Source organism: Macadamia integrifolia, chromosome 8 (assembly GCF_013358625.1).
Source record: "Macadamia integrifolia cultivar HAES 741 chromosome 8, SCU_Mint_v3, whole genome shotgun sequence".
Taxonomy (NCBI): domain Eukaryota; kingdom Viridiplantae; phylum Streptophyta; class Magnoliopsida; order Proteales; family Proteaceae; genus Macadamia; species Macadamia integrifolia.
Window position 1 is genome coordinate 18,452,112 of NC_056564.1, and position 25,794 is coordinate 18,477,905.

The 25,794-nt window shown below is 38.9% G+C and overlaps 2 protein-coding genes across 3 annotated transcripts in view; both read left to right on the forward strand.

Annotated features, from left to right (window-relative positions):
• Positions 1–12,624, forward strand: part of LOC122087109 — a 16,305-nt gene extending 3,681 nt beyond the window's left edge. The window contains exons 4-10 of one of the 2 annotated variants that reach the window (XM_042656107.1): positions 4,327–4,465; positions 6,116–6,711; positions 9,565–9,892; positions 10,305–10,572; positions 10,835–10,927; positions 11,146–11,589; positions 12,178–12,624. In XM_042656107.1, the coding sequence (XP_042512041.1) occupies positions 4,327–4,465; positions 6,116–6,711; positions 9,565–9,892; positions 10,305–10,572; positions 10,835–10,927; positions 11,146–11,589; positions 12,178–12,516 (2,207 nt within the window). In that variant the 3' untranslated portion in view covers positions 12,517–12,624. The remainder of the gene's footprint in view (positions 1–4,326; positions 4,466–6,115; positions 6,712–9,564; positions 9,893–10,304; positions 10,573–10,834; positions 10,928–11,145; positions 11,590–12,177) is intronic. The other variant, XM_042656108.1, reaches the window with a different exon arrangement.
• A 4,232-nt stretch (positions 12,625–16,856) lies between these two features.
• LOC122086937 (omega-amidase, chloroplastic-like) overlaps positions 16,857–25,794 on the forward strand; it is an 11,520-nt gene continuing 2,582 nt past the window's right edge. Inside the window, exons 1-6 of the mRNA XM_042655853.1 lie at positions 16,857–17,201; positions 17,547–17,663; positions 17,920–18,144; positions 18,405–18,498; positions 19,151–19,225; positions 21,752–21,830. Of these exons, the coding sequence (XP_042511787.1) occupies positions 16,890–17,201; positions 17,547–17,663; positions 17,920–18,144; positions 18,405–18,498; positions 19,151–19,225; positions 21,752–21,830 (902 nt within the window). The 5' untranslated portion in view covers positions 16,857–16,889. The remainder of the gene's footprint in view (positions 17,202–17,546; positions 17,664–17,919; positions 18,145–18,404; positions 18,499–19,150; positions 19,226–21,751; positions 21,831–25,794) is intronic.

The following is a 25,794-nucleotide window of genomic DNA, read 5'->3' on the forward strand; positions in this document are numbered from 1 at the left end:
AAAAAAAAAAAAAAAGAAAAAGTAAAAAACCTCTTGTATTATTTGGTTTGTCTGCAACCATTGTTTTGCATGGAAAATACTCAGATGTATCTGTTTATACATTTTATGAGAAACACTTGCAGGCTTATGCTTAGTTTAATTCCATTCAACCTTAATCTGGATTATCTGTGCACCATTTGAAGCTGAGGTTGCTTCTTCTTTCTTTTGGTTTGGTTGAGATATCACTGGGGACAAGTAAGACATTTTGCTATGTAAATTCAAACAGACAGAAGAGAGAGATTCTTATTGTTTTCGTCGGCTCATCTCATTCTTGGAGAAGTTGTCATTAAGAAATAGTCATATATGTTACTTTAATCTATTCTATTTACCTATTCATATAGACCTTCTATTTTGAAATTCAGCTGTCTTTGTGTTAGAACATTGCTATCATTTTTGGGAATGAATTTACTGTGGAAGGACCCTACAGAGGGGACATCCAGTTGTGCCATCTTATCAAGTGGAATTCTGTCACTAGGTAAACAACTTGGTGGTCTAGCAACTGGGAACTTTAGATCTAGGAATGTCTCTTTGTTGGCCAAATTGTTGCGGATATCTCCTTGGGAACTGGAGGGTTTACAGCACAAAACGATTTAAGGCCATTTATGAAATGGGTTGTAATGGACGGGCTGATTGTAGTGTGCATATGATGACCCTTTATTGTGGGGGAGTACCCTCTTATCCCCAAGGACCTGGGATCATTCCAACATTAGGACCAAAGACAGAATTGCAACTTCTTCTACTATTTCTTTTATGGAGTTAGACAATTGGGAGGGTTGGGTGACAGCTGACCATCTCAAAGCTCACTGAACCCACTCATGACCCATTAAATAAATGAGTGACATCACCCAAACCCATCCCACCACCCATCTCAACCCATCTTACCAATTCTCAAATCTAAATATTATTATATTGCTACTCACCCAAAACACCATGTTGTCATGTGCCATACATTAGCTGATAGTGGGTTGCCCCAATCCAAATAGTATATAAACCTGTTTGACCTTAAATAGTGCATGGTTACCATAATGCATTAGGAGCATATTGTAATTGGATGAGTTCGCGTCAACCCAATTGAAATAAAATAATTAGAGATGAATAGATATCTGTAACTGAAGGAGAATTTTTCCACAATTTGCATTAGTTGGACCGAAGCAAACCATCAAATTTTTTATTGATGGGCTGGGTGTGTCTGAACCCGTTAAATAGTTGGGTAGGTTTAGACTGTTCGGTGGTAGAACTGCTGTTCTATTCATAGATGAAGGGTGAAGTGAGAATTTCGCTTCGCAGGCCGTGGTAAGATGTTGTATAAGACGGATGAGATTATCATTGAATCTGATGGTTATAGTTTCATCAAAATTTTCCTTCTTCCAAACATGTTAATCATAGTTGGTTCATCATGAATGGAAGAATGAAAGGTTGTTCTTCATCATTGAGGGAACTCATGTACGCAAAACCCTCCCATCTACTTAACGCTATTGTCTTGAAAGGGTTGCTTCTCGATAGCTTTTTAAAGCTTATAAACTGAAACCAATAATACAGACACAAGAGGAATTGATTGATGGTCCGTTTAAAGATTTGGAGCCCCAAGAGTAGATTTCAGTTGGAGAGACACCACTTGGCCTTGTTCTTAAGGATATTGAGATAGTTGATTTTATTCTTCCTCCATAGATCCTTACGTTTAATAGCAGACTGTTGCTGATTTTAAGAGAAATGTTGGATCTCTGTCAAATCAAAGTAAGTATTGACGTACCGATCGAGTGGTGATGATTTTCCCGTTATACAAAACTGAGGGTTAGTTTTTCCAATTAAGGGGGAATTGATGCAGTTAAGATTGCCCAATTGGGCGAATCAGGCCTTGGAAGACTTCATTTTGGCTCATGTTTGGGTTCTATGGACCTTGGGTTTCTTACTTTTGAGTTTATTGATGTAATGGGCATCTTTTACAAGCTCATATTTGGGGTCTTAATTCTGTATACGGGATTAAGTATATAGATAAGATTGGGTCATATGTGCTGCTAAGTAAGTTTATTCTAGAAAGAGTCCTTTTCTGTCGAGTACTTTGTCTTATTGTTAGTCCGTAGTTTATGTTGTTTGGGTTCTTCTACAGCAAGTATTTGATTAGCTTAAGTTAGTTTTTCTTTGGTAACTTGAAGGGATTGTTATTTACTAGGTTTAGGGGTAATTGGTCTTTATTACTAGGGTTGTAACCTTGCACGAATTTATGGAATTTTGAATGGAAAATTAGTTGATTTAGTTAATATTGAGGTTGTTGTCTCTCTCTCTTCCCCATGACTTCTCCCTCTGCCTCTCCTTGCAATTCCCTAGTAGTTTCTTTCCTTCTGTATTAAAAAAAATCTACACTGGCAGATCCTCTGATTGATTTTCATTAGTTGGAGCCACCCAAACCATCGACCATTTTATTGATGGGCTGGGACGCTGGGTGGGTCTGAGCCCATTAAATAGCTGGGTAGGTTCGATGGGTTTGTGGGCTGGGTTGAATTTTGTCACTGTGATACCAAAATTAGCTCTTCCCCCAGAAGCAAAGCCCATGCCTAAACTTATTTCTCCATAAGAAATTTTGGAAAATTTTCATGCCCCCAATATGTCAGGCAATAAGTGGGTGTTTAGTCATCAAAAGGTGTTTCTTTGTAATAATTTTCAATCAAAGAAGAAATGGTTGGTGATGCAGAATGATTTCATATGCGGGAAATTTGGTTTAATGGATGGCAGGCCGATCACCACTTAACTCCATTGGCTGTTGAGTTTTGGACTCAATTTCTCAGGCTCTTCTATTGTGTTGGGGTTTTCCTTTTGGTATTATTGATTTTGTAGGGGCTTTATATCCTGGTTGTGATGGTTGTCAAGCTGGGGTAGCTTATTGGAGGTGCTTGGCCTATACAGGTGGAGAGAAATAATAGAATTTTTTTTAGGGCTTCCAGAAACATCCCCATTTGTGCTTGAAATTAGGATGGTAAGGGCTGCCTGATGATCCTAATATCACACTCCCTTGGAGGCTAGTTCTACAGTTGATTTTTTACAGAGTGGAAGGTTAAAAGTTTCATCCCACCCTTCTCAAAAAGCATTCTGATGCAGGACAAATAGGTTGCCTGTGTGAACCAATCCAATTAATAGAAGTGTTAGAAGTTGGAGAACTAAAAAATAGGTATGATATTTGGTGACTGAAGGAAATAGCAAATAGAACAGGAAAAGATGCAGTTATTTGAATTTTTTAATATGGAGTGGAAGAGAGTCATAGAAACTGATAAATGCAAAGGTATCTGAGCAATTGGATTAGACGAGTGCTTTTAGAGTAGTTACAGAACTAGAATAATTGAACATATTTAGGTTTCAATCATCCAGATGGAGAGAGCCTTTTTCAATCCATAAAACCATATTCCTCCACATAGCATCAAAATAATTTGATTGTGGTTGCTATATATAAAACATGGTTAAGACTCTTAGACTTATTTTAAATTATTTTTCTCTTACTACGATTTCTTAAAGTACTAAACAAATGAAACCAAAAGGAGGGCCAATATAGGGCCATGTGAGATGACTAATGCTAGATGTTAACCTCTGCCCCTGCATCTCTGTAAACTGTAACCTTAGATGCATGGTAGTCAATGTGTCTAGGTGAACCAAGGCGTTGGAGGGGGACTTTGGCGCAAGGAGACCAAGGCTTCACTAGTTGTCAAGGCGCTTGGATGCCAAGGTGGTCACTGAAGCGACTCCTAGGCGTCTCCTTGGCAACTATGCTTTGATGTGCCTGCATTACTATGTGAGTACATGGGGTGCTGCTCCCTCGTAAAATATCCTAAAATTGTATTTCAATGGATATTTGAATTACCCATGCCTGCCAGGTGTTTAGTGCAATTTGGAATCTTTGTGGACACCATCATGTGGCATAGTTGGGCCCAATTGTAGGTTGAGTCATCTCATTTGCGGGTCAAGATCAGCGATGCCAACATGAATATCTCTGTCCATTGGAGACCCAGATTATGCAATTAGTTGCCGACAAACTAGTGAAGGATGGTATAAATTGGGTGGATCTGTATATTGGGCCTTACCCTTGATGTAAATATGTTGTCTTCTTGTTGCTTTCTTGTCTGGTTTGGGTTACCCTTCTTTTCCTCCCAATAAAACAATCATTTTTCAACTATATGGAGAGGAGCCTCTACTGAAATGTTGCTTTGTTCTTGTATCTTTCAAGTCTTTCTGTCCCTTTTTTAATCACTTGCTGTATTGCTGGTTTATTTGTTTTCCTATTAATGGATAAGATTTTACTAGATGCAGGAGTTAGCCGAGAGTTTCGTGTTGTGAGAGACAATAGAGTGAATCAAAATACAAACAGGGAAACAAAGCCTGAATCGCTTCAGTGGACAACTTCCACTAATGAGCAAGTGACCCTGGCTGTTCCTGGAAAGAGGTTTGCTTTTACCTCACATCTTTGTTCTATTGCTTCTTGTTATTCTCAATGCCTATGAGACTGGGTTATTGCATGCGTCATTGTTGAAACATTTGCGTCTTACTAGCTCGTTAATGAATCTCCATTTACGTGATCCAAGGGTTGTCAAGCTATGTGAGATTCATGTTTCATTCATTCAAAGTTGAATTTTTGGAGAAGGGTTACTACTGTTAAATATGGAAGACTCAATCATTGGGAGGCCATAGAAACAAGAAATTCTGATGGATGCTGCCTGAACATTGGGCGCTCTAAAGAAGAGGAGGTGGAGAAGAATCATAGGAATCAATGGAAATAAAATAGATCAGAGAATTTACCTTCAGCGGTTCAGCCACAGTTAACTGTTCAGGAGTTTTTATTCCAATCAACTCGTATGCCCAGAGGGCAGTGTACATATGCTTATATAAAGCTCTTGAAATCCTACTCCTATTACGACTTGAACTTGCTTAATCCTAATACAACTCAAGTCACTACTAGTTCAATCAATAACAGAACAAAATGATATTGAAATCCTTAACTGACTTGGAAAATAACAAAATTAAAATCCTAATAAAATGTTGATCAAACCACCCATCCGACTTCCAAACTCCTAATGCTACATTGGAGCGCTCAAATCCAAAAACTACATTCATTTATCCCCTCTGAAGGCAAATCGGATCTGTCAAGCTCTAAGTGAAGGGAGCAGGATCTGCAAAGCTGATTTCCAGCAGAAAGATACAATAGGAGACTCGCTGGAAAATAGGAAACTAACAGAACAGATAAGGGAGAAATAGAATAGGAATCCGTATTTTTCAGAAATATGAGTGTAGGGGAAAGTTACTAACTAGATGAAGACTACTCTAATGGGTCTGAAACACAGGTCGAATGACCTTAGTGGTCGGGTCTATCATACAGAAAAATATGTGAAAATTCTGAGATCCTAAGAAAGGGGCGGTGGGACAGTCCTAGCTTTAATAACAAAACAGCCCTGGGAGGAAGAAAGTTGTTTCTAGCCAACAGATAATAAGGTGTCGTTTGACATGAACATAACTGTATTAATATTTGCATTTTCACTGGAACTAGTTTTCCAATACCTCCAATAAGCCATATTAACTTGGAAGTCTTGAGGGTTTTGGTTTCCTAGGGTTATCATGTCCAACTTGTTTTCTTCCCATGCTTAGATTTTGTTTCTGGATTCTGACAACGTGCATAACATTAGAATATACAGGTTTGTGGAGTATCATGGGAGGAGACTTCGCAATTCAGCTATTGTTGCATTTGCAGTCTGTATTGTGGTATGCTCTGCGGTGTCTTCTATTTGATTGAAGGGGAAAAAAAGAAAAGAAAAGAAACTGCAGTGTCTTTGTTATCATGTATACATTCTACACCTCTTGTTGAAGATTGGCAAAAATCTAACTATTTGGTTAACAGTGTATGGTTCATGTTGTGTTTCTGAACTCTAAAAGATGCCCTCATATTTTGATATGTTGTTAACTAAAGGCAATCTATTGCAGTTGAACTTTTAGGAGTCTTGTCTGTGTATTATGTTGTTTGATGACTATTTGTCTTCTGAACCTAAGTTTTAATCAAGTTTTTCACTATATGCTGATGGTTATCTTATCCTCCTATCTGCAGTTCAACTGCGATTGGGACAGAGCGGAAGCCCTCAGGTGCTAAAAACTCAGAGTTGCAGAAGCCATCTCAAGCTTTAAATGGGAAGTCTGATTTGGGCCGAAGACACGCTGAAGTTGCTAATTCAAATGGCACTCCAAGGCAGGGATTTTCTGGTGAGGCAGGGTCAATAATCTCAAACTCAGCAGCACGGGTGCAGGGATCTGGGACACATGATTCTCAATCTTACTCTGTAACGCTAGCATCAAGCAACTCTGTGGTTGGAGTTTATTCGTCTGCTACCGACCCTGTTCATGTGCCTTCTCTGGACTCCAGATCTTCTGTTGCTGTTGGGGCCATCAGACGTGAAGTTGGGGTGGTTGGTAATCGCAAACAGGCTTCTGAAAATACTGTTAAACAATCATCTGGCACAGGCAGTTCTTTCTCAAGTCCGGTTTTGGGAAAGGAACTTCCTGCGTCAACGGAATCATTTCAACCTGCTGCTGTTAGTCAGTCAAGTGCTCCTGAATCTGTTATGTCTAGCATGGCTGTTAGCAGATCTTTTGTGAGCAACCAGTATTATAGTAAACCACAGCAGCAAGTTGTTGGTCATCAGAAAGGTAAGATTTTCTGCTTATAAGCTATTTATGTTGGTCATGTAATCCTCTGCTTGTGCATTCTCTTAATCTAATATATAAAGAAACCTGTTTTTCATTTATCTTCAATATGTTTGTAATTGTTATTGACAATGTTGACCTTTCCAACAGCTCTGTTTTCTGGGTGCTGCAGTTAGACCTTATGTACCTCTGTTGATACTTGATATAGAATAACATGGGTGTTGAGATTTTGTAATGTTAATAACATGATTTCTTGGTCCAACGGTAAATTTGCTCCATTGCGGCCTAGTGGTGGTGTGTTCAAGTTGGGAAACAGCCTCTCCGCAAAGTGGGGGTAAGGTTGCGTTCATTATGACCCTCCTCAGAACCTGGGAGAGGGAGCCTTGTAATGTAGGGATGGATTTGATAACCAAACCAGTCCCAAAACTGCAGGAACTTTTAGACTAGAGAACAACCAAAACCACCCAATAGTAAACAGCAACAACAATCTAACTTAAACCAGTCAACAGTCCTTGAAGAAACCAAAATTAGCAGATCCACAATCAGGAATTTCAGGAAACAAAGTTTGCATCAACAATTAGAAGTTCCAGCAACAGAAATAGAGTAATTGAATAAGTAGGATCAGAATCAAAACATATCAGGACCAGATAACCAAATCAGAACTCGATTCTGATAGTAGGTTATGAAATCTGGCATTAACTTCTGAATTTTCAGTAGAGTATTATCAAGGAACTAATAACACATCTAAGGACTGATTTGAAAGTCCAACCCATTGGAGAATAATAGCAGCAGTCAAGTTCCATATAGATTTAAACAAAACAGAATTCAGAATTCAGATCTGGGCAAAATCCATAACCGGCCAGAACTGAGTAACAGTCCACTTCAGCAGGAACCAGTGGTCTGATTAGCCTCATAATTGGATCGAACTTCCTTCAGAATAGGACTAACCTTCGATCAAAATTAGAAGGCCATCGGATGGCCAGAACTCCCAAGACAGCTAGGCCAACAGTAGATAAAATAGAAAATCTTAACCCAGAAATTCTGTAGACAAACTAGAACCCTTACCTGATTGTTTTGACAGTAGTAGAACCTTGAAAACAAACTTGAAAGAAATAAGAAAGCTTGAAGAAAACCTCCTGGACTTCACGCCGCAAGGAGTCGCTTGGATCAAACACCAAACCCTTCTTCTTTGATCAAACACAAAGAACCCTCATAGAGGAGAAATGCAGTAGCATCTTTTTTTGTTCATCAAATCATCTCTCTATGATGAGAGCTCTCCTTTATTTATAATAATGATGGGATTACAAGAAAATAGAAACTAATTTTAGTTTCCAAAAACTGAAATAGGAAACAAAAAATTAGAAACTCACCTTGTTACTAAATCTAAAATTAGAAACTTACAAAATAGAAAGTCCTTTAGTTACTAAAACTGGAAATAGAAACTAACTTATGACTGAAAATTAGAAACTAACTAGGTACTGAAATTAGAAACTAAATAACCCCATCTAAAAAGGAAACTAAAGAAAAATGAAACAAATCACTGAATCCCGTATGCAACCTTAGAACCCCTAGTTTAGACCCATAAAAGTAGTCCAATACACTCAAAACACATGGTATCAAAGGCCCAACATGTATGGAACCAACCCTAGGCTTATTCCTATTAAAACAAGCATATTTTGGTAATTAATCTGCATCACCTTGTGCACTGAGTACGACCTTTTTAAATTGACACCCATAGTTGAAAGTACTATGTGGTTACTGGTTACTGAGTTCAAGCAATATTATGTATTCACTGTTTTGGACTACCGTTACCACCCAACACCACCCAACACCAACCCCCCACCCCCCCCCCCCACCAAAAAAAAAAAAAGAAAAAAGAAAAAGAAAAAAAAGGGAACAAGAAGAAGACGGTACGCAATTTTCATGTTTTGTGGGAGTTGAAACATTGACCTATTCAGAGAAGATTTTAATTCTAATCATTGGGGGAATTACATGTGGAATTAATTGTCTTAAATCCCTATCATGCTACTCGAGGCCAACTTATCCAGTATGAAAAGGAATTTATGTGTGGTGGTTTGGATTCTCAAGGTCCAAACTGAACCTTCTTTTCTTTAGTTTGGGCCAGTGGCTCTTGCAATCGCAAGACTTAAGTAGCAATATTTATCTTGTTGTTCTACTTATTGTTAATATAATTATATCTTCAAACATAACTGTATTATTATTTGCTCCGTCTTTTTTTTTTTGGAGGTGGGTGAGCATGATGCATTTGATATTTCTTCTCATTATTTGCAAGCTGGATAACTGGCAAGGGTCGGTATTTTATTTTACAAGCGGAATTAATGCAGGAGTAGAATACAAGAAACTACCCCAGCAGTTTATAACCCCAAACAATACTTAGCCACTCAGGTGGACCAAGTAGGGGTTTGGTTGGCTTCTTGGCTGGACCCTAGCCACTCAGGTGGACTAAGGCCGGACCCTTCTTCCTCTCATATTTCCTTCCATAATGTGGATCTACATCAGGAATGAGGAGCCTGTGAGGTGTCTTGTTTAAATTTGATAGGAGTTCAATTAACCCCTTGGTGCGAGGAATTGTCCTAATTATGCTGGTAGATGTTTTAAGTGTCAATCTGAATTGCTAGGGGGGAAATCAATGAAAATAAATTCTGCTCAATTTTTCCTTTGCTGCATGGATTTCTAATGGATCAAACTTTCACCTGGAATACTTGCTTTAGTGCAGTGCGTGGTGTTGCAAGTCCCCCACTGGCATTTCTAATTTGTATAATTGATCATAAAAATTGGAGCAGTTAAAATGTGCTTTTGATGACTTTGTGCTGATGTTGATTCTCCTTGATGCAGCTCCCCAGCCAAATATGGAATGGAAACCAAAGTCCTCTCAAAAGTCCAACCCTGGAGTAATTGGAACTGCTGCTCCTATCTCACCCTCTGCTAACAATTCTTCAGAGTTAAAATCAGAAGCAGCTCACTTGCAAGACAAGATATTGCGAGTTAACATTTCTGATGATGAGCATGTAATTATACCCCCGCATCTTCGTGTCCCTGAGGCTGATCGTACACAGCTGACCTTTGGCAGCTTTGGAGCAGGCCTTGATTCTATGAGGGGCTTTGTATCTGGGTTCAAAGAAGGTGGGAGTGCAGAAGAATCAAATGGGGAACTTTCAGTGAGGTTGGTTCTACTTTGCTGTTTATAAATTACATCGTTTGATGAAAGGATATGTTAATCCTTATTTAGAATATTCTACCATAGTGTATCTTGTCATTTCCTTATAACTCATCTGTTCTATTTGATTAAAAATAAAGTAAATGGAATACTTAATTAATTAATAGTTTGATGTTTGCACTATTGCAACATGTTGGTCACAGGTTTGAAACTTGGAAACAGCCTTTCCTGCGAAGCAGGGGGTTAGGCTGTGTACATTTGCCCCTCCCAGACCCAGCAGTAGCGGGAGCCTTGTGCCCAGGGTTGCTCCTTTTATTTATTTATTTATTTATTTATTTTTTAAATGTTTAAATTTTGGAAATAAAAAGAAAATAATTTTCCAGTGAGCTTATAGCATTATGACAAACTTGAATTGCAGTGCATCATCATCAATCCTTGAGGCCTCCGGTGAAGATGTTTCTGGTGGATACCAAATAGAATTAGTGGATGACCAAGCTAATTCTGGCTCTGATTCTCCAGCATCAGTTGCAGCTTCTGAGCATCCATTGCCTGACATGAAAGAGTCTTCATGTCCCCTGACTCTGGAGAGCTATGCAGATATTGGACTGGTTCGAAATGATACCCCCCCTTTCGCTTCTGCTGAACAACAGCAGCAAGAGGATCCTCCTGGATTGCCGACTTTTTCGGTGAGTTCAGATCCATTCTCAGTGACAAATTCAATGTTTGCTTGTAAAACCTCAGTTTTATGGTTGTATTTGGAGCTTAGGATTGAACTAGAGAAGTGGTAATTCATATTCAGAGGTGAAATAGTTGTGCTCAGGGATATATTTGTCCTTTTGCTTCTGAACACTTGAACTAATAGTTTCCATACCATCACTGGAAATTTTTCTTTTGATATTTTTTTCGTAATTGTTTATTTTAATTCTCTTCTTTTGGTTTGTAAAACAGGCATATGATCCGCAGACTGGTTATGATGTAACATTTTTCAGACAAACTATAGATGAGAATGTACGGGGGGAGGGTTTACCGTTTCCTCAGGAGGTATGGATCTGCAGCTAAAATTGGTGGTTGATTTGCATGAATTGCCAATATATGCTACCTTGTAGAAACTACGATTTTGCTTATTTTCATGCTATTCTTGTGCTTCTTTCATCTGCAGTCACATGTGGGTTTCTGTCGATATGCATGATATTTATATGGGGAAAATCAACTTAAAATCATCTAAGAAAGAGCATTTTGTGGAATCTATTGTTTTATAGGCCTTGAGTTCGCACATAGCCAACAATATCCCTGCATCAACAGTGGCAATGGTCCAACAGCAGCCCATGACACAGCTGTATCCCCAAGTTCATGTCTCCCATTTTCCAAATTTTATGCCGTACCGTCAATTCCTTTCTCCGGTGTATGTTCCACCAATGGCTGTGCCTGGTTATTCTAGTAATGCTGCCTATCCTCACCCCTCAAATGGCAGCAGTTACCTGCTGATGCCAGGAGGGAGCTCGCATCTCGCTGCTGGTGGCCTGAAATATGGTTCCCAGCAATATAAGCCTGTCCCTGCTGGCAGTGCCACAGCATTTGGAAACTACACAAATCTTGCTGGATATGCTGTCAATGCTCCTGGAGCAGTCGGGAGTACGACTGGACTAGATGATTCGACCAGGATCAAATACAAGGAAGGCAATCTCTATGTTCCAAATCCACAGGTAATACTGTAGTACATGTTCAATTAGAAACTCAGCAATCCATCTTGTAGTAGATGCTCAGTGATCTTTTTAATAAATGGTTTGACAGTCAGCAGGATGTTGTAATGTATTAGTATAATCTCCCTAAATCTACCTACTCTAAATGTGTTACATTGGCAGTTTAATTGATGCATGTCCTGATTAATTCTCATGTTAAAATGGTCCTCGTCTTGCAACTGTTTTAAAACAGATTTTTGATCAGGAACATCATTAAAATAATTCATTTTTATATGCTCTTGTGCCATCTTCCTTCTAATTATACTTCTATTATACATACTCTATTATCACTGTTGTAAGCATGTTTCCCTCTCCCATTCAAGTTTTCTAAGTCATCTTGGAGGTGATACTGGTTATTTAATTGCTAGTGGTTAGGGATCGAGTCCGAAGAGAACTTGTTGAATTTATATTATAGAGGTTGATCAATGGATTGTCTACATATGCATGCAGTTAGGTCTGGTCTTGAATTGCTTTTCACTAATCTGTATTAAATTGTATCATCTAATGTCGAGGGGGTGAACTCATAATGCCATTTTTCTGTTGGTACAACAGGCGGAGACGTCCGAAATATGGATTCAGACCCCAAGAGATCATCCTGGTTTGCAGTCAGCACCATATTATAATGTACCTGGACAAGTGCCCCATGCTGCATACTTACCCTCGCACACGGGCCATGCTTCCTTCAATGCTGCAGCAGCAGCACAATCAGCACATGTGCAATTCCCTGGCTTGTATCATCATCCTCAGCAACCCGCTGCCATTGCCAATCCTCACCACATGGTCCCAGGCATGGGCGGCAATTTGGGAGTTGGGGTTGCCACCCCAGGGGCTCAAGTGGGAACATATCAGCAACCTCAGCTTAGTCACCTCAACTGGACCACAAATTTCTGAAAAGGTGGCAGTTGGATCCCCCCTTAATAAGGGATTGATGTTAGTTATGGGAGTTACTCTTTGTGAAATTAAATGGACTTCCTATTTAATGCATGCAAAGTTCTTATATAGCAGTATGTCATACAGTTGGCAAATATTTGCATATTTGCTATGCGCCTCTGACCAGGGGGAGAACTGGATAGACAGTTCAAGGAATCGGCTGTGGATCAGTTGAATTGGAATCAGCAGCTGGTTCTGGTCGATTTGTCGGAGCCTATTTGACTTGATTTTCTAGGGTTCAGGCGATTCTGGGCAATTCTGGATGGATTGGAATCAGAATTGGAAGCCGATTCCATCACCTGTTCTGCGTACTTTAACCTTGACCAAAAAAGATCCTGGTTCTTGGGAGGTTTTAGATATCAAAATTGGATCGGCAGATATGGCCCTTCTGTATTGGTGTTGACAATGTCTATACCTGTCTGATACTGTTTTGGTGGTACCAGAACATGGTATTGGTATCGGCGGTGGCCAATACCCATACTGATACTTTGCACTAAAACCGTAAGAAAATTTCTCAAGCAGCTACTACGTATAACAAAATAGGGTAAATAACAATTCAAAACTGTACAAAGAATTCACTAATCAATGCTACAGATTTTATCTCGTTCTTGCCAAAGCTTATCTATCTGAGATTGAGTGCGCATGTCGTCTTCTCCATTCCTGCCAGTTAAACTCAGTTTCAGGTTTGATATTTGCCTGTCCAAGCTTTTTATCTGATTCCAACAAGAATGCCATTCTTTTGAGTGAAGACAGAAAATTACTACTACTACTATTCTAGAGAGAGAGAGAGAGAGACTGACCTTTCTGTGTGGCCATCTTCCTAGTTTGTGTTTCCTACATATCCTCTTGAGGACGGTGGGGCACACTGTTAGGTTCTTGGCTGCTTCCTCTATAGGAAGGTGGAAATAAGGTTGCAAGTCTTTCAAATCCATATTAGCAGTTCTCTCCCTCTGCAACCCAATCGAAAACAGAACAGAAAAAATCAATAAAATCAGAAGTAACAATTGATGAAGAACCAATCATTAAGAAGATAAACCCATGTCAATCCCTCTCCATAACCAACTCCTTTCCCCAAAACCACCCCACCCCCAACCCACAGAGAGAGAGAGAGAGAGAGAGAGAGAGAGAGGCAGTAGCCCGGAATGGAAGCTAAAGTGTCCATGCCGTAAGAGTAGTTTATCAACAGCTTTTAGACCACTACATTTGAAAAATAAAACCATGGTTCCCACGTCGAGGATGGCTCTGATTGCAGCCCCTGCAAATGAGCCACCAGCTTTACTTCTATACCATTGTGACACCTTTGGCATGATCTATGTTAAATTCACAGATCACATGAATAGGCAAGCCAGGGTGATGTTTACCTGTGCAGCGAGGCCGCTCTTAGTAAGCCTGTTGTCTCCATTCTCTTCTTCTTGCTTGCTTATTGGATGTAATCCTGAAATCACCCACCGCAAGAAGTTAGCTAATGTTTTCAATCTGCTTGAATAAAAGCTTGTGTTTGGTATATGTTATTGGAATAGATTCTGGGTCTAGATCACATTTTAAAGCCCAAATCTTCTCTATTTTCTCATTTGTGAATGCGTCCTAGACCAAACACAATAAAACTAGTTTCTGCCTCTTTTTGTTTCATGAGAGAACCTCTTGAAACTAATGCCACTATGTCAATAGGTTGCACTGGTCTTTGCTAAAAGAGGTATCTCAGGTCTGAGCCCTGCGATGAGACTTGACTCTTAACTGATGACTGAAAGACAATAAGAGATGAAAGAGATGAAAGAGACAAAGTGAAACCAACCTGTCTCAGTTTGAAACTCTTGGATGAAATCATCTGTGCTGTTGCTGCTCTCATCCCAATTCTGTCCAGCACATAGAGCATCATAGAAAGCCGACAGTGGATCTCGGCACATGACGAAGCCAGTTTGCCGTTGTTCCTGGCAGTACTGTACTAAATACTGCTTCACACTCTCAATGCTGTGTGTGCTAAAGCTGTTTCAGTTTCACCCAGTGAAAAGAAAATCTGTTAATGCGACTAAAAAAAAAAAAAAAAAAAAAGAACATACCACAAAGGAATTTCTGAGTTTGATCCCTTACTCTATCATCACATGTTCCAAAGTTGGTGTAAGACTATCAAAATTACTTCTGATCTCTTTAATAGCATGACAGATGATACCGACTCGTCCATGGATCTCAAGTCTTGCAGTGTGGGTATCTACAAAAACACCATATATAAGCAAAAGAAATTTTAACTCAAATCTGTTAGGGATTGATTCTGTGTAGTCTCTAACTCAAAAGTTCAACCTTGTGGGTAAAGGGATTCCCATGTGTATAAAGAAGGGTGTAGGCTAATTAGTAGCCAATGTGGAACTAAATTCCTTATGCTCTTCTGCACAATTATTAGTACATATTACAGACACGTGGAAACGATGAAAACCCACTCTGATACCATGTAAAGTTTCCAACCCAAATGTTCGAACTTATATGTAAATGGACTCCCAAGTGTATAGGCTTACTTAGTATCCTATGTGGGACTAAACTCCCAACAAAAGTAATCCAAGAAAATCATACCATTGCAGTGAATAATTTCTCTAAGAACTTGACAACAACTGCAACTAAACGGAACGGGCACCGGAGGCCATACTGCAAGGGTCATGGTATTCTCATACTCTGTATTCATATATTGAGCATTTCCTTCATCTGGGTTGACTAGTATATTATTATTAGAGTTCAAGGGCTCCACAAGTGAGTCACATATATCATCTGTGAACTCCCAAGGTAAAGGGTCATCCAATGGATTACAAGGGCTGGCAATGTCATCACTGGATGCAGGGGATGATTGAAGATGAGAGAGTGCCGGTGGCTCGAAATCGTCAAAAATTGGATAAGAGTCGTCGTCGTTCCATAAGTGAAGAAAGTTTTCAGCATCTGTGTATTGGATATCAAGTGGGTTTTGATCCGCCATTGACAATGGTGATGAAGTGAATCACTGATGTGGGCTCTGCTCCAATTACTGCGGCGCTTGGTGGTGGGAAGCAACTCAACCAAGCGCCGCCAATGCAAGACTGTACTATGATCTCAAGAACTGGGGGGGACTGGGGAGTGTAGTGGGTGCTTCAGGAGTCATGAGAGAAACTCTAATTTGAGTTCTATTGATCGTTAGGGAGAGATGTGAATAGAGGAAGCAAGAAAAGAAGGCGGGAGAGGTAGTTACTGACCGTTGCACTTTTGGACGGTTGGTTGTTATATACGTTGCGCTTCGTAGAACGAATTTAAATTTCGGAGTCCTTTTCGACTAGAAGATTTTAAATCAAGGAATACCGGTATCGATACCGATATGGATTCGTGTGTCGGACCGATTTGGATGGTTTTGCATTCAATTTTGATTAAAAATCATTTTTTTGGACAGTTTTACCCTTAATTAGAATCGTTCCCCTGATAAGATCAGGTACAGCCATTACCGATATGGATCGGCGGATGCCAACCAGGGTATAATTCCATCAAATACATGGGATGGCCAAGTTCAATCAACAATTTTCATCACTTTGATAGGGACAACAAGGGCATTTATGTCCAAGGATTTAGAGACTGATACTAGATCAGTCGTATAAGTATCAGTCATGATCGATATGGATCAACCGATATGAAATAGACATAGTTCGTTTTGAAAATAAAAATGATCTAAGTATTTGGCAGATACAATCTAATACGACTAATACGTATCAATATTTGTATCGCTATCAATGATGATTGATACCATGAACTGGCTCTTTGTTTATATCATATACATAGGATTCGAATTGGACCCAGATTCTCTCCAATGTGCCAGCACCTCTAACACCAGCGGATGACTAGGACCTGTAAGGGCATGCACCCAAGTGCCTCTAGCCCTTCGATGTGCACTGAAGGGGTTGGTGCAATTAAAATGATCTTGTTCCATAGGAATTGAACCGAATTTAAACCAAACTCACATTTTGAGGTCTCAAATCTCAAATCAATCTAAGCGGAATTGGTAATAAGATCGGGCTTCTATAGATTCCGGTACAGTTTGGAATTGGTGAGCCTTAGAAACAAAGCACGAATAGGCTGGAATTGTAGTCGGGTTTAGCCGATTCTTATCCGTTTTGACGGGAATCAGCCAAGACCCATAGGATCACAAAGTGTGTGACCCACGAGGTATTTCAATGGTCGAGATTATCAGGTTCTCTTGATTTAATGGGCCCACATGTATTTTCTGTTAGGCAGCCACGTGTCAAACCTTCATGTTTGACGGGGAGCTTCGACAAGGGTCATGCTCTGAGCTTTAAAAAGGAGCAAAATCCAGAGTCGTGGCCCCCTCAGTGATGCAGATGTGCCATGGCCGGAAAATGAAAGCCGGATTGTCCTTCCTGACTTCCACATTCCAATCGGGGAATCTCAATCCCTGCTACTGCAACTTCCTCTCCTCTTCCACAAATCCTTCCCTTTCCCTCCCTTCCACACTCCGATCGATCACTTTCTTCGGTAATCCTCCTGCTTTGAGGAACAGAAGCAACTATAACAACTGTAATACGAAGCAAATCCACGCGGCCTCTACAATAATGGCTTCTGCTTACAAACCTGAGCAAGCTAGGGTTCCTCCTGCGGTTCCAATGGCTACTTCTCCCGTAACCAAGGCAATCTTCTCTCTCTTTTACTACGCTTGATTTGATCGATCCGCTTTGGTTAAACTATTTTTCTAATTTTTTTGAAAGTTATATCAGTTTTGATTTTATAAGTTTAACGGAGGCGAAATCGCTTCCCGACTGAGCTGAAGTTGTTGGGTTTGATATATATTAGCTTGATTTTGATCATGTAAAATGGGAGATAGATCCTCTGGAAATGTACTATCCTTGTTCATATTGGTTCTTTCTACTCTCTTATGGTCCATATTAATTTCCAGTGTATATTGGATTGTGGTTAATTAGATAATTTCTTTTAGAAGTAATACTTATATTCATTTCGCCCATCTCTTTTTTCAGTTCAAGATTGGTCTTTGTCAGTTGTTAGTGACTGCGGACAAGGAAAGGAACATCGCTCATGCTCGCAAAGCAATTGAGGAGGCTGCTGGAAAGGGTGCTCAGCTTGTTCTTTTGCCTGTAAGTTAAATGAACGGGATACATCTGTTTCCCTCAGTTTGAAACACGATTGACCCGCCCTTTAATCTTTTCAACACAATTTAAGCGAAGGGGAATTATCTAGGGCTACACAAGAACTTGTAATGTTTTTCTTTGAGATAGCCAATTTATGCCAACTGAAACAATCCCTCTCGATGCATGAGCCAATCTTATGCCCGTGGCCATGGATTGGTTTAGAGAGATGCTTATTTCTTATTGTTTCTCCTTTCTCTCTCAGGAAATATGGAACAGCCCATATTCAAATGATAGCTTTCCAGTATATGCTGAAGATATTGACGCTGGAGGGGATGCATCTCCTTCAACTGCAATGTTGTCTGAAGTTGCTCGGACTCTGAAGATCACCTTAGTTGGTGGCTCTATACCAGAACGTTGTGGTGATAAGCTGTACAATACCTGCTGTGTATTTGGTGCGGATGGGAAACTGAAGGCTAAACATCGAAAGGTATGTGTATACTTCCTACCATTTGCTGAGTATACATAATAACATTTTTTTTGGAACATGGTACAACATAAAGTTGAACTTAGGGCTTCTTACTTGTACTTTTATCAACTGTGGGTCTGGTGGGACCAGTTGGTCATGCATGAAAATCCTCATTGATGGATATAGGACTTAATTTCTTCATATTTGCCACTATTTTTTTTCTTCTGAAATATTGGTTATTGTAAAAAAAGATCTTACTTAAGATGTATTTACGATCACAGATACATCTTTTTGACATTGATATTCCGGGGAAGATTACATTTATTGAATCAAAGACTCTCACAGCTGGGGAGACCCCTACTGTCGTGGATACAGGTTTGCGTGCCTACTTCCACAGATCCATTCTTAGGCACTACCCTAGATCTGATATTCGGTCCGATACATTTATTTGTTCCTTTGGGTAATTTATGTACTGATTTTTTATAGCATTTGTTGGCAAGTTCTTGTGATACGATATCTTCCTTTAGGTCCTTATAGCATTTCATGTGAGAGATTTTCTAGTTGGCACCTTAATGTTCCATTTTCCGTGACAACCTAATGATAACCTATAAAATTCTGTGGAAATGTTCATTAGTAAAGTAAATATTTGGTAATTAAGTTTTATTTTTTCGAGGCAATGGAGATAACTCTGTTGTTTCTAGAAGTTTTACCTGTATTATTCTTTCAACAACTTACGTCATACTTATATATTAATTTTGAAATTCATGCTCCACAGAAGGCTTATGTCCTCTTTAACACAGTGTCTTTTGCTTGGTGATATTCAAGGAAAAGGAGGAAAACTTTGAAAGTAGAGCTTTTAGTGCTTTCACAAGCCATAAAATTTTGAATTTGCATTATCTATAGTGGTGAATTTTATATTGATTGGGTGTCTCTTTCATGATTGGAGAGGAACTGAATTTGTCTGACCTCATGTTTTGTTGAAAATTCCTTCCTTGCCCTTGAAATAACTATGGATTTGTTTGTGCAGATGTTGGGCGTATTGCCATTGGTATTTGTTATGATATTCGTTTCCAGGAGCTAGCTGTGTTGTATGCATCAAGAGGTCTGTTTTTGTGTTATATTTTTAATTTTAATTGATCTGGTAGTAAATTTTATGCTTCTGTGGACTGTGGTCCCCAGATACGGATACAAATATGATAATGGATACAGGAAACAGGGATATGACCTCATGTTTCCGAGAAAGAAAAACTATGTCATGGATATGCCTACACAATTAGTTTTCAAAGCTTAAAAGATCCATGTGATTATTGGTTCCTCATCTAATACGTTAGAGCTAGTATGTATTTTACTGTTCAAATTAGTTCTGTTGTTTCATGCATATATATAAAATTCAACAATGTTTGAGTTTGAAAATAGAACAAGTGTTACAAAAAAGTCCACTTACAAACTTGACACAAAACATAAAAGCAGCATGAAAGTAACTAAAGTTGCATTTGCATAGATGATAGGACTATGTAAGATGATTATATAAAAATGGTGGAAAAACAATTATGAGTACATCTTGAAGATGTAAAGCAGGTATTATGAAAGTATACCTTAATGCATTGGGTTTGTAACTCAGTGTTGTGTGATTCTCTACTCCACTGTTGAAATTTTAGAAGTAAACCAATAGATACAGTGGTATTTGATAATTGATATAAATCGGTGAATCATATAGGAGTTTAGTGCTGGAGATATCTCAGCTGTTGGATCATTGCATGCATTGATTTCCTGATCAAATTAGATCATTCTGACAATTTTCTTTTTAATTTTAAAACACATTTGATACAGTGGGGTGGCCATGTCTACTCCCTGCCCATACTACCGGCCCATACAAATGACTGTACTGCCTGACACTGATGTTGTGGCTATTTGCATCCAGGAGTCATGGATTGTGAATGTTATCAGTTTGTAGATTGATAGCAGATCTAGTGGTTTAACTGTTCATTCTGGACCTCAATTTCATATATCATCAATATATTTGTGTGATCCTTAAAGAATAATATGGTCAACATTTTTATCCCCAGAGTGACAGTGATATGAGGTAGTGACATTCCTTTCATCACTAGAAAGATGGTCTTAATCTGGGACCAAAAAGACCATGATTTACTTTTGGAAGTTGCACTTTTTGGGGTTGATTATTAACCATCTAATAATTCGGGAGTATTATATGATAAAAGAATGCCTATTAAACTCAAGGGAAAATTTTAGAAGACAGTTATACGACCAGTTATAACTTATGGAGCGGAATGTTGGGTAGTTAAGAAGAGTACTTAGAATAAACTGAGTGTAACAGAGATGAGAATGTTGAGAGGTATGTGCGGCAAGACCAGGCGAGATAAAGTAAGGAATGATCGTATTAGAAATGATTTGGGGGTTGCACCAATCTGAGACAAACTTTGTGAGAGCCAGTTGAGGTGGTATGGCCATGTCCAACAGAGACCTATGGAGGCCCCGGTGAGGAAGAGTGACCTGACCAGATTCATTTGGTGGGAGCTAGAAAAGGTAGGGGCAGGCCAAAGATGACTATTAACGAAGTGGTCCAAAAAGATATGCAAAGAGTAGGGCTCGACCCTTGTATGGCTTCGGATAGAGTTTTGTGGAGGACAAGGGCCTAGGTTGCCGACCCCTTATGGGGGAAGTTTCTATGATGCGTTTTTCTATACTACTTTACCTTCTTCTCTTATCCCCAAGTTTCTCCTTTTTAACCTCTCTTTTATGCTTCTTTACTTTCCAATTTCCATTGCGGATCCATGTAGCTGACCCCATTTAGTTGGGATGAGGTTATGATTGTTGTTGTTGTATTATTAACCATCTAGTATTCTAGTTACTTTTCTTGGTGCACATCAGTGTCTGACGAAGTAGCCAAACACGGTTAGTGTGGGTTGAAATGTCAATTTAGTAGTGAGGATGTTGAGATGGATGAGTGGTAAAACTAGAGATAAAATAAGGAATGAAAAGATTAAAGCTTATTTAGGAGTTGCTCCAATACATGATAATTTACAAGAAGTTCGTTTGAGGCGGCATGTGTGTATGCAACGGAGGCCTTTGAATGCTAGTACATAGGGTTGATTCGATTCAGATTGAAGGAGATAAAAGAGCCAGGGGTATGCCTAACATGAGTAGGAGAAATGGTGAATTAAGACATGCATAGATTAGGACTAGTATCAAGTATGACTTTGAATTTTTACCCAAAAAAAAATATGACTTTGAATAGAGCTGATGGGAGAAAAAGGATCCATATAGCTTACCCCATTTAGTTGGGATAAGGCTGAGTTGAGTTGAGTTGAGTTGAGTTGTATTAGCTTTTGCAATAAGCAGTAGCGCTACTTTTCTGGACTCGTCTTGCACATGTTCTCTCTATACCTATTGGTTCCTGATAATAATTGTTGTTTGGCCATTCATGGGGAAAAATGTCATATTAGTCAGTCATAATTCTGTTGTGATTCTTTTTCTGGTCAAGATTGCTGCTACGTTTTGCTTTTGATTTATTTTATAATCTTGATTTTCGTGCTGAGGATATACTAATTGTTGATTCTTGTATGGTATTACTTATTAATTATTGGGAGTGTAATGATTTGGATATTAGGTGCTAACTTGATATGCTATCCGGGGGCATTTAACATGACCACTGGTCCATTGCATTGGGAGTTGTTGCAGAGGACAAGGTAATGGTTTATATTATTTTCCTTGGACAATTTTGTTATTGTATTTTCTTGTGATGGTTTGAATCTTGAAAGTTTCTAGGTTAGAAGTTTCATGGCTGCGAGAAATATCAGTAAGTAAATTTATTTTATTTAATTAAAAAAAAAAGGATTCTTATTAGGGGGCAAGAGGAAGAAAAATGGAGGAAATTCTAATTCCAACAGCTAAACCCAAAACAAAGTTACGACAAAGTAAATCCAAAGAAAGTAACAGAAAATGATGCCTAACGGATAAAAGCAAAACTCTATAAAACAAATAGAGAAGTCCTGAAGAAGCTGCTGATTTGAAGTACACTTCATCACCTTATGAATATGAGCCCAGTACACTAGTAAGTCCCATGCATCCTGTAAAAGCTCTGGCAGCCCTTGCCTCGAGTCTTAAGAAATGCAAAAATTCCTCAGATTCCACAAAGCCAGCTCGGAACATGAGGAATCATATAGAATAAAGCCTTTCCAATTGAACTTGGACATCTGGTTTTCAATTAAAAAGAACTCCCTCAACGAAGCCAGGAAAAGGAAGAGTCGAAGAAGAACTCTGAATAGAGGAATAAACTAGCTCTAGTTCATATGATAAAGAGCAGTGATGATTGAACTAAAATATGATCTGCATCCTCTGTCTGCCTGTAATATAGAGTGCACATACTGGCTAAGAAATTTTCCTTGAAGAAAACATCAGTTTGAATGTTTGTTTTTTCCGCTACCCAAATAAATAAGGCCTCAGAAAGGACTGATTAAGAAGTAGAAATTTCTGCAGTCCTGCACTCCAGCTCCTATGCTAATACTTCTATTTCAGCATAATCAGCCACTCGGTATAGAAAAAGCCTCTTGAATTGCCTTTTTTATGCCTCAGAAACTTAGGCTGTTGTCGGCATAATGTAAATGAGATATAGGGGCTAGACTTGATGGAAAAGTATAAAATATAACCATTGGTTTATGCTGGAACCCATTTTTCTTAGAATATATAAAAGAAAATCCCATGATATGTGGTCCTAAGGTTTTTCAGAATCCAGTTTGCACAATAATCTCAGGAAATTCTCTCTTAGCATAGAGTTCACTTATTAGCAATAAGCACTCCATCCTGAATTTTCCACTCCATAAGAATTTTAAGTGGTAAGAGGAGAAAGAACCCCACCTAACCTGAGAGAGGAATGTGAAGATCAACTAGTTAATGCTGCCGATAAGGCGTCTTGGACGAGTTTTATTTACCCTCTTCATCAGTCTTCTTTGCAATTAAAAATGCAATAGCTAGAATAGAATTCTTTGGCAAACCTCAGTGAAGACTAACCCCACAAAAGTCGCAATAATATCCTGCTTTATGTTTGACTAGCAGCCCTTAAATAAAGCAATGCAATATTTGTTCAGCTCTGTAAATTGCCTCTTCTGTGAAGTTTCTCTCAAGACCATCATCTTCTTTGGCTAAAATGCTATCAAACTCAATTCCGTTTACCTTGGCTCTGAATTTTAACTCTCAGCAAATAAATTTTTATATAAAGTTCACGTGATGGGAAGCTCTCTCATCATTTTCAATTACCCATCATTTGTTTTCATTTTGGCAATAAAATTGCATCTTTTCCTAAAGCTGGCCATTTATGGAAATATTGTGTTCTTATCGCCTTGTATTCCACGTATGAGACTCTGTCCCAATAGATCTCTTGATCTCTATGAAGAATTTCCAGCTCCCTTTTCTTAGTAATTATCATAGCCTTATCAATGTTAATATTGAGAAAGAGACATAAATATTTTTACACTGCTCTAAAGTGAATTTTTAATAAAATTTCACATTAGCAACTATATCAAAAGTGTTTGTAGGACTTTACAAGAGGTCTGCAAAACAGTATCAGTTACTGTTGAAATAACCTAGAGGGGGGGTGTATAGGTTATACTAGTGGAAATTTTAACTCTTTTCGATGTATAGGTCCCAAGTGTGATTGCAAATTACAAATGATGCGGAATAAGTAAAATAGACACAATCACACAACACGAGATTTATAGTGGTTCGACTCAATCCGAGTCTAGTCCACTCCCTACAAGAATCCTCTTGTAAGGTATTCCACTAGTTCTCCCTTTCGGTACAGTAGGTAGGGAAGAAAACCTTTACAATCATTTTCAGGAATAAGAGTATCCTTACAAATCTCTTTTACAGGCAAAGAGGCGCCTTTACAATCTCTTTTGGAGGTAGAGAGACACCTTCCTCTTTTAGGATAAGAGAATCCTTACAATCCTTAGTAAGTCTAGAATTGTAAAAACAAAAATAAATAAGAAGTAGTGGAATAAGAGGAATACCTCAAGTGTGGTGTAAATGATAAGAATAAGAGATGAATGATGCACCTTTTGTAAAGTCCTCTCTTATGGCTTTGACTAACACAGGAGAGAGTGGAGGACTTGATTGAGACTTGAGCTTTTTGTTGGGATTGGAGTAATCGAACAACTCAAGTAGAATAGAATAATCTTAAATGACGCTTGAATGCTTGCAATAATGCTCTTAATGCTCTTTCTTAATTCATATTTAATTAAGAGTGGTTTAGGTATTTATAGGTGAGCTTAGTGAAGCATTTTAGGTAGGAAATCAGGCTCTAACGGTCGTATTTTGGGACCACCGGTCGACCGCCATCAGTTGCCGGTCGACCAGAAAGAGCCGTTAAGGTCAAAAACTAGTCTTTGGAGCTTTTCCAGGGAGGCACCGGTCGATCGGAACTTTCTACCGGTCGACCGGTTATGGTCTCGGACAGTTCCCCGGTCGACCGCCAACATGACAGACTGTTTTCACAAAGTGCTGTCATACTGACCAGTCGTCAGTGTTTTGACCTTAACTTTTCGGTCCGACCTCAGATTGACCTGAGATTAGTTGTGTTGGAATTGTAACTCAATTTCCTACAACTTCTATGAAGGTTTCATCTCCTGATACCGACTTTAAGATTGCCCAAAATACCTTTAAGTCAGGTTAATGTGGTTTTCACAGAATTTCACTAGAACACATTTTTCGTAATATGTTCCTCTCCACTTACAGACTCTCCATAATTGGTCAAGGTATGCTCTATGGTCATTCTAGTATGATGCAATGCATATGCATGTGGTGAGTGCACATATATATATATATATATGTGGAAGTTTACAAATTACATTAAAAAGGACCAATCTATCCTAGTGGTTTTCTTTTTCATTTGAACCTTCCACTCTTTGGTCTTGAATGTTTTTATAATCTTGGTTCTTGAATGTCTTTAAGCTTTAGGGCCATGTTTGCATGGGTTCAAACCTTGATGTCTTGATTCGACCTTCTAAGTGTTTCTTCAAGCTAATTACACTTTCTTCAAGCTAATCACATTTTATCAAACCAAGTTAAAGATGTATTGTTTGTTAACACCAAAACATAGCAAGGAGTGTGGACATGTTTCTCAACAACTGTTGGGTGATGAGTAACTAGGAGTTTATTATCAAATGAAGGACTGGCTGAAATAGATCTGGTTCTTTAATTTTCGGTGCATTTCCTGATTTACTCTGTACTTTTACTTGAATCTGGGGACTATATGCTGATTTGGGTGTTTGATACCTGGCAAGTGCGAAGGGGTTTGTGCTATGTGTTGTTGTGCCCCTACGCTTGGCGCACCCTTGGTGCCATGTGATGGTCTTAAGTGCAGAGCCGTGTGTGTGGGCCTGCACGTGTAGGGGGATGTTGTGTGTTAATATACATTGTTGTAGGCTTGTAGCCTTTAACAGCTCGAACTTTTGTGGTAAGCGGTTGTAATAGGTATGATACATAAATGTCCTTACAGTCCTTGATCTTCTCTTCCGAATGCAGTTCTTTTATTATTCTGGTTTCTTTCAATATTTCTTCATTTCATTATTAAGTCTTGATTCTTTCTTAAATCTCGATATTAATCCTTTTTTTTTTTAGTCTGAATTTACTGGGCTGGACTATTTGTTTCCTATA